Source organism: Grus americana, chromosome 2 (genome assembly GCF_028858705.1).
Source record: "Grus americana isolate bGruAme1 chromosome 2, bGruAme1.mat, whole genome shotgun sequence".
NCBI lineage: Eukaryota > Metazoa > Chordata > Aves > Gruiformes > Gruidae > Grus > Grus americana.
This window is the reverse complement of record NC_072853.1, coordinates 46,858,937-46,871,244: the sequence shown is the minus strand read 5'-3', so window position 1 is coordinate 46,871,244 and position 12,308 is coordinate 46,858,937. Positions and strand designations below refer to the sequence as shown.

General features: G+C 41.0%; 1 protein-coding gene across 19 annotated transcripts in view; it reads left to right on the top strand.

Moving 5' to 3' along the window:
* The window catches only part of DTNA (dystrobrevin alpha), a 231,605-nt gene that overhangs the window by 128,679 nt on the left and 90,618 nt on the right, over positions 1-12,308 (top strand). For 18 of the 19 annotated variants that reach the window (XM_054815374.1, XM_054815372.1, XM_054815388.1 and 15 more), the window contains 2 exons: positions 2,123-2,190; positions 6,745-6,825. In XM_054815374.1, coding sequence (XP_054671349.1) covers positions 2,124-2,190; positions 6,745-6,825 — 148 coding nt within the window. In that variant the 5' untranslated portion in view covers position 2,123. Of the gene's footprint in view, positions 1-2,105; positions 2,191-6,744; positions 6,826-12,308 lie in introns of those variants that run through there. The other variant, XM_054815389.1, reaches the window with a different exon arrangement.

The window sequence follows — 12,308 nt, the reverse complement described above, 5'->3', positions numbered from 1 at the left end:
GTTAGAGAACATTGGTGGAAAGAGAGCATTAATAAATGGAGAAATTCTCCATTAATTAATGGAGAAAAATCTATAAGATTTACAAGTGTAAAATTGTATCAAGAAACTGAAAGAAGATGTAATCCTTGTGCCAAAATCAAAATAACCCAATCTCAGTCAATTAATATGAACAGTATGTAGTCTGAAAACCAGTTGCGTGTTGTTTGTAGAATAATTCTGAATACAGGAGAAGTCAGAGAAAATTATGATGGCCTGTGACCCACTCTACAAATAATAAAAGTTAATCTAAAATTGTATTTGCTCTGAAGTATTCACTCAACTGCCCTGCCTGGTAAAAGATGCTATCTTTTCAAAGGTCTTTATTTCTTATTAACCCAGCTGTCCTATGAGATCTGGTCATTTACCATGGCAAATTTGTCTCCGACTATGAGTTCGATTAGAAAAAGAAAGGAGTGGGGAACTCCAGCTGGGGTTAGTGGGATTACATCGGTTTTCATCTTTTATGGGCAGAGATTTAAGGCTGATCCAGGTACAAAGAGATTACTACTTGCTGTCTAATTAGGATGCAGGTTGGATCTGGTGTATTTTGAGGTAGATCTCGTTTTGCAAGTAGGTGTGAGTCTTCCTTGGCACCTCTAAGCTAGCAAGACACCAACTACCTCCAGATCAGAGGCCGGGTGGCCACTTCTGCAAGGCACTATACTGCAAGCTTTTATCTCTGCAGAAAGGCAGGATATATTAGCGCAGGCTTAATGCCGTGCTACACACGTCTGTGTCACTCCCAGCCAAATTAGAGCATAAGGGTGAACTTGAATATCCCTGCAAACAGGCTGCAGCCGTACCCTTTGTCCACTTCCTAGTGGGACAGCTGCTCACATCGCAAATTCTCCACCGTAGGCAGAGCTTTAGCAGAGCCTTTATCAGTACTCTGAGGATTGAATAGGCTATTTGGAAAAGGCAGTTACAATGTACCACCACTTCATTTGAACAGTTCATTTTGGAAGGGAAAAAAAAAACACCACAACAACAAAACACCGTTTATGTGATTGCCTTTCTTTCTCTGAGAAATAAAAGGAAACTGGTTTTCTGTCCTGAGTCCTTTGGTGATGGTAGACTTCAGCATCCAATACCTTTATCCTGCCTGTTATGTACGTATGTGGGTTTGCTATGGGATACGGTGGAATATTTTGGATTGTAGGCCTCTATGGAGCATCTCCTTTATATTCCAGGTGGTCCAATGTTATTTTACACAGTCTAGTTGAGGTAAGGACGTAGATTACAATGCAGGTCAGAAGCCCTAACCAGACTTGGCAGGGAGGAAAGGATGTTGGTTTGCTAGAGTAATTACCCATAGGAAGTGGTGATGCTGACATTGGCTTCATTTTTTGAATGCTGCTAAAGATGTTTATCTTCACTCTGAAGGCTTTAGTCTTCCATGGTTTGAATGCTGGCTGTGAAGGAAGCTGTTTCTTTGCTCTATCCAGCAGTAGCGCTCTTTGAAACATTCTGAAGATTTTTATATCTGAAAACTGAAGGAAAATATATTCTTACTTCTGAGCCTTTTACTGGCACTCATTTAATCAGAGCCACACTGTCTTGAATTTGAATGAATATTTGGAGTGTATTTGCTTGAGTAAACAGAGGGTATTATGTTGTGGAGTAGAGATTTAGTTGCTGTTGTATTGGTTTTTGTCTCCTCCACCCAGAATTGGCTCGAAAGGCATTTTCTAAACTACAAAATAATACCCGAATCTTTTATGATTTCTTCTCTCTTACATAATTTAAACTGAAGATTCCTTATTTAAGAAAACCTAAAATGAATTTCAGAGCTTGTGTTATGTAAGTCAGTTAGTTACATCAAACAGAAAAACTGAACATTGCCTTTGGGAGAAAGACAGAGACAGGGAAAACAAATGCTTGAAAGCAGAGTCTAGGGAATGGAGGACAATTTGGGGACCGGCTTCTCCGCTAACCATGCCACAGAGAGGCTGGCAAAAGGCATTGGGTACATGTGGGGCAGCAGTCAACCTCAAAAGTTCTCTGGGATAGATTATGGATGCTTACATACGTATGTTTAGTCTGAGAATAATACTCAATATTTTCACATGATTTTGTCTTCCAGAATGATTGAAGATTGTGGGAAAAGAGGAAATACCATGGCAGAGAGAAGGCAGCTGTTTGCAGAAATGCGTAAGTACTTCCTAGAAGTGTTTCTCTGTGATAGACCAAGCCAGATATAATGCAAGCTTTCCACCTCAAGTAATTGATACCTCCATTTCACAGATGGTTTAATGTTGTGAGACCAAAACTGCAGGAAAATGGGCTGATTTGACCAAATAGCAGGAGAGAAGGATTTTCTACATCAGATTTTGTGATTGTATTATTTTAATCAATAGCTTCTTGATTGCTGCAATATGCTGCAATACACGGGTAGCAATGAAGAGGGATAAAGGTCTCCAAAAGACTGCATCTTTTAGGAGGGGTATCTGTAGTGGGTTGACCCTAGCCAACTACTAAGCACCCACACAACCACTTGCTTAATCTCCAACCAGCCCCCAGCGGGATGGGAGAGAATATAGGGAGAGCAAAAGCAAGAAAACTCATGTATTGAGATAAAGACAGTTGATTAAGTGATGGAAAGAGAGGGGAAAAAATAACAAAAAACAAGTGATACCAAGGTAGTAACCTGCCACCTCCTAAAAGCAGACCGATGCCCAGCCAGTCTCCTAGCAATGTCCACCTTGGAAGACAAAACTCCCCACCCGCTTCTTTCCCTACCCCAGTTTTATTGCGGAGCATGAGGTTATGTGGTGTGGACTATCCTTTTAGCCAGGTGGGGTTATCTGTCATCTGTGTCCCCTCCCAACCTCCTGCCCACCCCCTGCTGGCTCTGGGAGGGGACAGAGTAGGAAACAGAAAGGCCTGGGTGTTGTGCAAGGACTGTTCAGCAATAGCTGAAACATCGGTGTGCTACCAACACTTTTTTTTAGCTACAAATCTAAAACACAGCACCACAGAGGCTGCTATAAAGAAAGTTAACTCCATCCCAGCCAGACACAGTACCCTACTTCAGCACATTTTTTATAGTTTCTAGTGAAGCTTTGTGTTTCCTGCAGAATAGTGTGTCAGGGATGTACTGTCCTAACAATGTTCCTGCAGTTCTCTTGACAGTCATCTCTTATTTCTCTTACAAACAATCTACCATTTCTCAAGGAAATTATGTTATGTATGAAGTTTGAGACTGTCACTCTGTTACTAGATTTACCTAAGTTCTGTCTGTAATTACCAAGCTTCCCATTACTTGTCCCCTGCAACATAGTAAAAAAATGACAGAACATCTCCCCCATCTTCTGGGGGAGACTAAGATGAGCATCACTGGGACTTGAGCAACTGTGCACACTGAAAGGCCAGGTCTGCGCTGATGAGTTAGATGTCCTCAGGACTGTTCTCCAGGGGTGAGCCCAGGGGTGACCAAATACTCTACATCTGCGCTCCTGAGCTCTACAGATTAAGGACTTCTCATTCAGATGGCCTACTGAGAGCAATCTTGGCCCGTTCCACTGTGTCCACTAGCTCTGTTGTGCCCTGTAATTATTTCAGTATCACACAAGGCTTGCTGTTTAACTCGGATATTTCTCTTGTCCCTCGTGTACAACATCTTGGATGGGTAGAGGGAGGGGTTGTTCTTTGGCCAGAAGAAGAAAAAAAAAAAAGAAAAGAAAAAAGGATGATACATTTGTCCATTATCAGAATATACTATACTTCTAATTGGGATTACAGAAAGGACTTGAGCTTGTATCAGCTAAAGTCAGTAGCACAACTTCCATTAACTTCAGCTAGTTTGAAATATTCCTAAAATGGAAGATAACTGCTTAAGACTTTGCTGTGAGGATTTATGGTTCGTTCCCACAGTTTTGAAGGCTGTTTGGCTGTTGGGTTGTTTTGGAGGAGTTAAGGAGGTGTTGGGAAAATGTACAATCAGCAGTTGGAGGCGGAGGAGGGACTATTTTCCCATCCTGTACACAAATAGTTGTTGTCTACTATTTTTTCTTTCACATTTTAATATTTTGACATAGTTACTTGAGTCTGGTTTATCTCACGTGTGCTTTCCTTTTCTATTTGCCTGCCACCCTCCCTACTACTACTACTACACATGCATGTTCCAGACTACACAAGAGAGAAAAAAAAATAAAATCCAACTTTTCGTGCCTTTTTAAGTAGGAAATTTGTCCTGAACAAGAAATAGATGGATTTGACTCTCACTTTAGATTTGGGCAACTCTGTTATTTTCCCTGCATTTAAAGAAATTTAGTTTGACTTTTTCATTTCCTTTTTTTCAGAAGAGGGATTTTTCTAGTTCCAAGTTACAAACTTATGTGAATTAGTATCATAATCAATATCATCTTCTCTAGAGTCCAGTGGTTAAAGTTTAGATTGTGTCTTATATCTCAGAATACACCACTGGATGTCAAATCACTACCCTTAGTCTTACCTGACATGCTCAGGTATATCCAGACTGATGAAGAGAGTTCAAAATGTACATCACTATTGTGCTGCCAGCACGTATTATCCAGCAAGAAAACAGCAACCAAAGCTTGCAATGTATCCCTTTATTATTTTTGCAAACTGCCCGCAGTGTTACATGAGATGAGCATATTCAAAGGCAACAGAGTGAAACACTGCCAGCGGGCAGAAGGAAGGAGAGGCCACTGGCAATCCTGCAGGCAAGTTACAAATTCACACTCTCATTTGCCGTGCTCAGTCCCGCACATCTTTCCACTTCTTTTTCAGGACTCTCCATCTAAGTGAAGTCACTTTGCTACAGAAGTAATTTGAACAAATAGATCTCTGACTGCAGCAAAACATGAATCATGATTAAATTGAATTGTCTCTTTCAGGGATTTACCAGCAAAAACACCTACTCCCACTGTGTGTGTAAATAGTAAAGGAAAAAACGACATTATTGCCTATAAATTTGTTTATTTAGGATTAATACTGCAACCTAGGAAGCTTGAGTCTCACTTTGCTTTGAATCTTTACATCTTGTTAAAAGGCTGAAGTTTTATAAAGGAGCTCTGGAAGCTTTTATTAGTAGCTTTTACTGAAGTTAAGAAGGGAAAAGTTAAATTCATTTTACTCATCGGTCCTATTAAAAAAGGAAGGACTTAGTGTTACGAGCATTGTCTTCCCCTTTACTAGTAAAGAGGTCTTCCAAAAGCTGTCAATGAGATGCTAATGGAGAAGAGGAAGACCTCTGTAATTTAACAATAAAGCATCTGATGAAAAAAATTAGAAAAAAACTTTCCAGACCTGATGTTAAGTAGTTAGGGGTGACTTCTCCCAGGAACAGATGGTGTTAAGACAGCCAACTGGCAAAAGGGAGTAGCTGGGAGCCCTGGGAAGATGGTGTGGGAGAATCCAGAGAGGAGAAGAGCAGAGTCTGGGGAGAGGGGAGAATATCGTTCGCATTTGCATCTTGCAGGTCAGAGCACATCTGAAAAATTTGGGTCCAAAGGACGGCAGATTGTTTAAGAAAGTGGGGGTGAACAATGCCGACGTGGCCACATGTACACCAGTGCAGCTGAGCGGCCAGTCTAATAATGTCAAGATGAATCTTAAAGAAAGCATTTGGGAAGCATGTGTAAAAGCAGAATAGGGCCATATTCCACCCCCCTTCTCTTACAGCCCAACTGCACCTTGTTTGGGTGTGTTTCATGCAGACAGTTCCTTAAGAAACTCTGGGTTTTCTAACTTGGTACCTTGCTCAACTGAATAAAACAGGTTTTACTTCCGTTAGAGGGCCAACCGTAGTGAAAAAGCAAATACGCAGAAATTTAATTGAATGTGTTTCCATGAAATACGTGGTACAATTAATAAGCAGTCTTGTATTTCACAGGCCATATTGTAGCTTTGAGGCAACACTTCTTTGTGTAAGACTTGCCAGCCAAGAAGGAGAAGGGCTTAAATCACAATCTCCTCATCTACTTTTTGAGGGTTTTGGGAAGTGTTATGAGGGGTGCACAGCAGCCCGAGGCCTAGAGAGTCTGTGCCAGGTTCTGCCGCCATCCTGGTCCCTCTCTGCTGCGCTTGCGTGGGAAGGACCTGCCAGTCGGTTCATACCCATCTCCTGGGCAGCTGCTTTGGAAATGTTGCCAGATCTTTAAGTTGGAGCAGCCAGGGCCAAGCTATGTGTGAAGGAGAGAGCTGACCCTTTGAGGTCTCCGTTGCAGAGAACATAGCTCCGCAAAGTGGAGAAAGACCTCACACGCTTTACATTATTTTTGCCCCCTTCTGCAGGCTGCTATCAGTCTTTTCATTACAGCATGATATTGTTTCTAATTTGGTTTGCTGACAATACCTTGTTCTGATCTGGCATGTCAGCCAAAGATACTTGTTACGAGCTTTGTTGTTAAATATTAAAATTAGATGAAGGTTCTCCCTGCTGTTGGAGCCTGGCCAGCGTGTCTTTTAGCCTGCAGCTTGACCAGATTGTTCTTCAAAGTGACAGACACAGTGGGCTGACTATTCCTTGCCTTCCTTTATAAAAGTCTTTTAACACTGTAGCTCCTGCCATTCCCCTTCTTCCTCCTCACCCCTCTCTAACTCTCCCGGCGAAGGAGAGAGCCTTGAAAATTATTAAGCAGAGTCAGCTCATGTGTCGTCTTTCTTCTCTGGCTTCCCTGCCAGCAAAGACACGCATAGGTCATATTCCATCTAAATGCCGCTGTTATTCTCTTCCACTAGGGGCTCAAGATCTGGATCGCATTCGTTTGTCCACCTACCGAACAGCATGCAAGCTTAGATTTGTTCAGAAGAAATGCAACTGTAAGTATGTTGGAGCTTCTTTCGTGTCGCATTGTTACTAGCTTTGCCCTGCGCTTCCCGGTCTGTCTCAAACATGCCAGTGATTCAGTCATAGAAGGGTGGGTTGTGATGCAGGCCACAGCTTTAATTAATAAAAATGTTAACTACATTCTCCAGTTTTCTCATATAATAACATTTGGGGGTGCCAGATCCTGCAAATTAAATGCTTTTGTAGCAACTCCATGGAGAAGAAATGGTGGTTCCAGGCCTCGGCTATTTGGGGTGCAGCAAAGTAAGCACAATGTCAGTCAGCCCTCTTTGTTCCAGAAGGTCAGCTAGAGACATCTCTTCTAAGAGGGTGACCCTGCTTGTAATCTCTGCATGTCTGTCTTCTTCCGTCTAGGCTTCATTCTTGAGATGTTTCCCACTTGATTAGTGATTTTTTTTTAACATTTCTTTCGAGATTCAGTCTTTCTTCCTTTACAGCTGCAGTTTCTGTTAGCACAGTCCAGAGAAAAGCTGTGAAATTTAAAAGGGAAATACATACAAAATCTGTAATGGATTGTATCCTTTCTTCTCCATCCAAAATACTTAGAATGGTAGGGGTTGTTCTATGTGTTTTACCAGACCTTTCCACACTAAGTTTAAAAAAAAATAAATCCTAACCAGGGGAACTCTTGCCAGCAGAGGCAGTAGGGAAAGGACTAATGCAGAGAAAACAAGGTTTTTAGTCTTCATATCTAAACTAGAATGACAGCCTGGCTACGCTTGTGCTACGCACAGTGGTAAATACATTAAGAAATGCTCACTGCAAATAGAGATTAACCATCCAGGAGGGAGTTCCTAGTTTTGAGGCTACATGTATCTGCGTTACAGAAATGTTTAGCTTATGCTGTCCAAACATACAGGAGAGGCCAAGTTGTGGCGGAAAAGACTTTGGAGAGTATTTATTGGGTTATTAGCTACGGAGCTAGTCTTTCAATCACTTCTGCAGCACATTTCTCATGTTTTTAATATGTGAAGTATGAACTGATGGGTTGGTATCACACCATAAGCAGGCTGCCAGACACAAAACCCAGGAGGGGTTTAGTACCTGCCCAGCATCTGACTTCTACCATTCAGAAGGAAATATGTTGCAAGACACTATTATGTTGCATTCAGTTTATTTTTTTTTATTTTATGTTTAAGAGGCTAAAATGTTCACTTCATTTTTTTCATAGTAACTGAATGCAATAGTCTGAGGTGACGGAAGTATCCAACTAAGTTGACAGTGATAGCAAAGTCATAACGCTAATTGCTTTGATAACTGTATACAAAGCAAATGAAAAAACCTAAACATGCAATAGCCTTCTTGGGAGTGGCTGGCTGGCTAAAAATATTGCTTGTTAATCTTAACTTTGTTCCTCTTATTCATCAGCTGTGATTTGCTTTTGTGGAACTTTTGCTTCTCTTCATAGAGAACCAATGCACATGCCCTTCAGTTTGCCAGCTTGTGCCAAGTCTTGCCTTCTGGTGGCCATTGATAACCTTGAAGAAGTGATTTGCTGATCGTATATCAAGAGTTATACTATATCAACCTCTTCTGATGAAAAAAAAAAAAAAAGGGAAGGAACTTAAACATAAATGTAGTCCTAAGAATCAGGATCTGTGCAACTTATGGAATAATGGTTGTTGCTCTGGAATGGGCTGAATAGTGTGTGTCTTTTCACTGTCAAGTACAGTTTTCTTCTGGTTGTTTCTGGTAGACTGCTGCTCTCTCAGATGGCTTTCTCTTATTAGTGGGAAAAGAAGTCATTTATCCACCTGATCTGATTTCAAGCAATGGCTGTCCAAGGCAGAGCTTCCAAGCATAGAGCCACTGAACCAAGCACTGCCCTGAAATGGTTAATATCAGACCTCTGGCTCATGTCAGCTACTCTCTTTTTTTTGCCCCCTACAGAAGTTACCATTATGCACTACCCAACAGTAAGTTCGGGGTGGGGGGGGCGGGGTGGAAAGGGACATGGGAAAAAAACCTTTCTGCTGCATCCGAGCTATTTCATTTAGGGGAGAATAGAAGAAGCAAAAGCTCAAAGGCAGTTCTGCTCCACTCCCAGTGCATAGCACCTCCTGTCACTCAAGCCATCCTTGTCTTCTTTCAGCTGTGCTCTCCTGCCCTGCCCTTGGCACACCGGCCCAGACTTACTTGGAAAAAATTGCTTGGAAAGAGTATATTTATGGGGTTCTATTAAAGAGCTAATTTAATAAATTGCAGGGAGCTGCTCTTGGCTACAGGCTGAAGGTGTGTGAGGATGGAAGCAGAGAGCTGCTTTGAGTGCCAGAAGTGGCTGTTCCACGGAAAGCAGAGCGTGGGTTTTATTAACACCATCTTTTTTACCCGAAGGTGCTCATTAGCGTAGACAGTCACGGGATATCATATAAGAGGCAGCTATGTTTATCACAAACAACGCACTGTTTGTTTCTGCTGTCTTTAATGCAGGCACAGACAAGAGTTTGTCTCCTCACCTCCCTTTGTGAATTCGTCTCAGTACAAAAGGGTGCTTGGCTGTAACCTTCAGCACCCGGCTGGCTTCTACTGGTGAAGTAGGCAGTGTTCAATGGGCAAAGGTGCCTTCGCGTTCTAAGAGCCATTTGCTTTTGCAGCATTTCTCTTAAACTAGTTAAACTATCTGGCCAAAAATTATAGAGCAGGTGACAGTTTACCACCGTGTACCAAAATACTACTACGTATGTTGCACTTTGAGTACTAACACCATCGATCAAATTAATTGCTCCATGGAATTATTTCATTTTCACAAGAGGAAGACTACTTTAAAGATATTTAGCAGGCTTCAAAGTTGGAAATATATGTCTTTCTGATAATTCTATAAAACTTTAGGAAAACTACTAAGCATATGAAAAGTATTTCTTTTATAAAAATCTCTCTGAGCACTTAAACCAACAGGCAGTTTAAATAAAATCAGCAAAGAGAGAAAAATCAATATCAGTCATGGCAATTATTTGTCAAACAGGATAGAATTGAATCCAGTCCAGCCTCATCCTTCAGAGAAGCAAGAAATTCTTCTTAGGAACTCCTCTTAATAACTTTGTTATCTTTCAAAGAAAAATTCCTTCAAATTTAAACATTCCCCTTTGCCTATGTTAACGCTACAAATAAAAAACAATAACATTTACAAATTATTGTTGGCACACCTCTGAATCTGCTAAGCGGCCAAATGTGGGATGCAATATGTGACAATAATCCCAGAAGCTAGACACCCACAAAATTCTACATGCAGGAATCCTGAAAGTTGGGAAGCTTTGTTAGTGCACCATGAATCTAAACTCATTTTATGCTTCTCTATTTCTGCTGACAATTTCTAAAATTGGAAGTAATGAAAAGAGAAACTCTGTAGGTAATGCGGTACCTTTGAAGATGTGGTGGTTGTAGAACGAGGTGATTGCAGGCTATTTGCTTATTACTTTGCAGAACTCCTGTAGCAATAGACCTGTTGCAATAGCAATAGTCATAAATACTAACGCAAGAGGTAGATACCTTTTCTGTAAAAAAAAAAAGAAAAAAACCAAAGAAATACTAAAGAAGTCTTGGGAAGATCTTGAGATTTGGGCGTGAATAATTCCTAATGAATGCCAAGAGTCTTCTACAGAAGGACCTCAGAGAAAAGACTGCTGGTGGTTACGCCATCTGCAGAGCTCAGAATGTAAAGCACAAGTGTGCGAGCTGACTGGGGCTGCTCTGCTGGATCATGGTATTGGATATTGTCTCGGAAATAGCAGCACCCTAATCATTTGAGGTTCAATTTCATTATTCGGGATAATAAAAGCAGATAGGAAGCAGGTACAGAAACCTGATCAAACGTGCTACATGTTTATTCCGGTCTGCACTGTACAAAATGTACAAAATGCGAATAGCTGACTTCTTCCTCATCTAAATTTTCTGGATGTGTTTTAAAGGTGGCCCTAAATAGTTCACACTGCAGAAGTTGAGGAGAGAGATGGAAAAACTACAGGTGAGCACCATGAGGTCTGCAGCAGCCGCAGAACTTGAAAACCCTATGGACCGGTGTTGCTCTGACAAAGTCACATTAGGGTATTGTCCTTCACTTCACCTCCAGTGCATCAGAACGGGTTTTGGAGCAGCCAATATACATTCTCACCATACAGACTCCTGCTCAGCTCCCCTTACTGCCAGGAAAATGCCATCTTGACAGGGTTGATTTACAGCTGTTCACCCATAGCATTCAGACGCAGAAGCGTAACAGGCTTTCCTAAAACAAGGCATGAAAGACCAATGTCAGCAGTTACATGTATCTCTCAACTCACCTGTATTCGGGAACCACCAAAAAGCACAATTTATAGTTGTCCCCAGTGATCATTGTGCAGCTGGTTTATTTTAATATTTGGTTTTCGGTGAATTTATTAAAACCCAATTGTTTATACAGAAAAACAAGCTGAGATGAAATATTGTGTTCACATGCAGATTCCCTCTGGGCTATGGTGGCAGCAGGAGTAGAACATAACAACATACCGTAATCAAAACCATTATACAATTAAACATCACTCAGTAATACAGAACTGTACAGCTGGAAAACTGCTGCTATCCTTGATGAACTTTTCTGAATGTGTTGTGAGACTATTCTATGACTGGCTGCAAAAAGCAGATTTTGTTGGTTTCCCTAGATCAGAATAAATCATTGGCAGTTAAAAGCTTGAATTTAAAGCCGTGCTGGTGATAGTAATATGTGGCTTAATTAAAGCAGACAAAAAGGGAGCTTGTTTCTCTGGCAGTTTAATCCCAGCACCTTAGGTTTTCAGTGTCTTTGTTTCTCCCTTCAATATTATTCTGTGTGAGTGATTTTTTTTTTCATTGTTTTGTTTTATCCAAATTGTGATAGAGCTGTTTCCACATAGGGAGCACAACTGCCATGAATGTGAATGTCCAGGGCAATCTCTTCCACCTCCACGCTCCTCTTCCTCCCCTCCTCTTTCTCCAGCCTCCTCTGGGCTTAAGTAGTCACAGCTGAGGCATGTAGGCATGTCAGCTTAATTTCCATACATGCTCTTGGGTGCCTCTCTGATCTGATCTGCCTTTTTACATTTGTTTTAAGTTAGAATAATTTCTCACCCTTCTAAAAAATAATAATTTCCCACTGAAAATGAATGACAGTTATTGTAAACACACTATTTTTAGATGTTTTTCTTAAAGCTTTTTCCCCGTCTGTACTCTTATACCTCCTGTAATGCTACAGCAAGCTGCTGAAACTGGTTTTGTCCTAGAAACTGACAATTTGGGTATCAAATTATGAGATCAACCTGTGACAGCTATGGGCCCCCCGTCAGGATGGCAAGCACTTTTTAAAAATTATTTGATTAAACCTAAATAAAATTACTAGGGTTTGGATTTGGGTGTTTTGGTTAGGGGGTTTTTTTTCCTATACTGGACTGACACTTAAAGTATCATTTTATCTTATCCCATTCAACATGCCATTCTCCACAAAATGAAA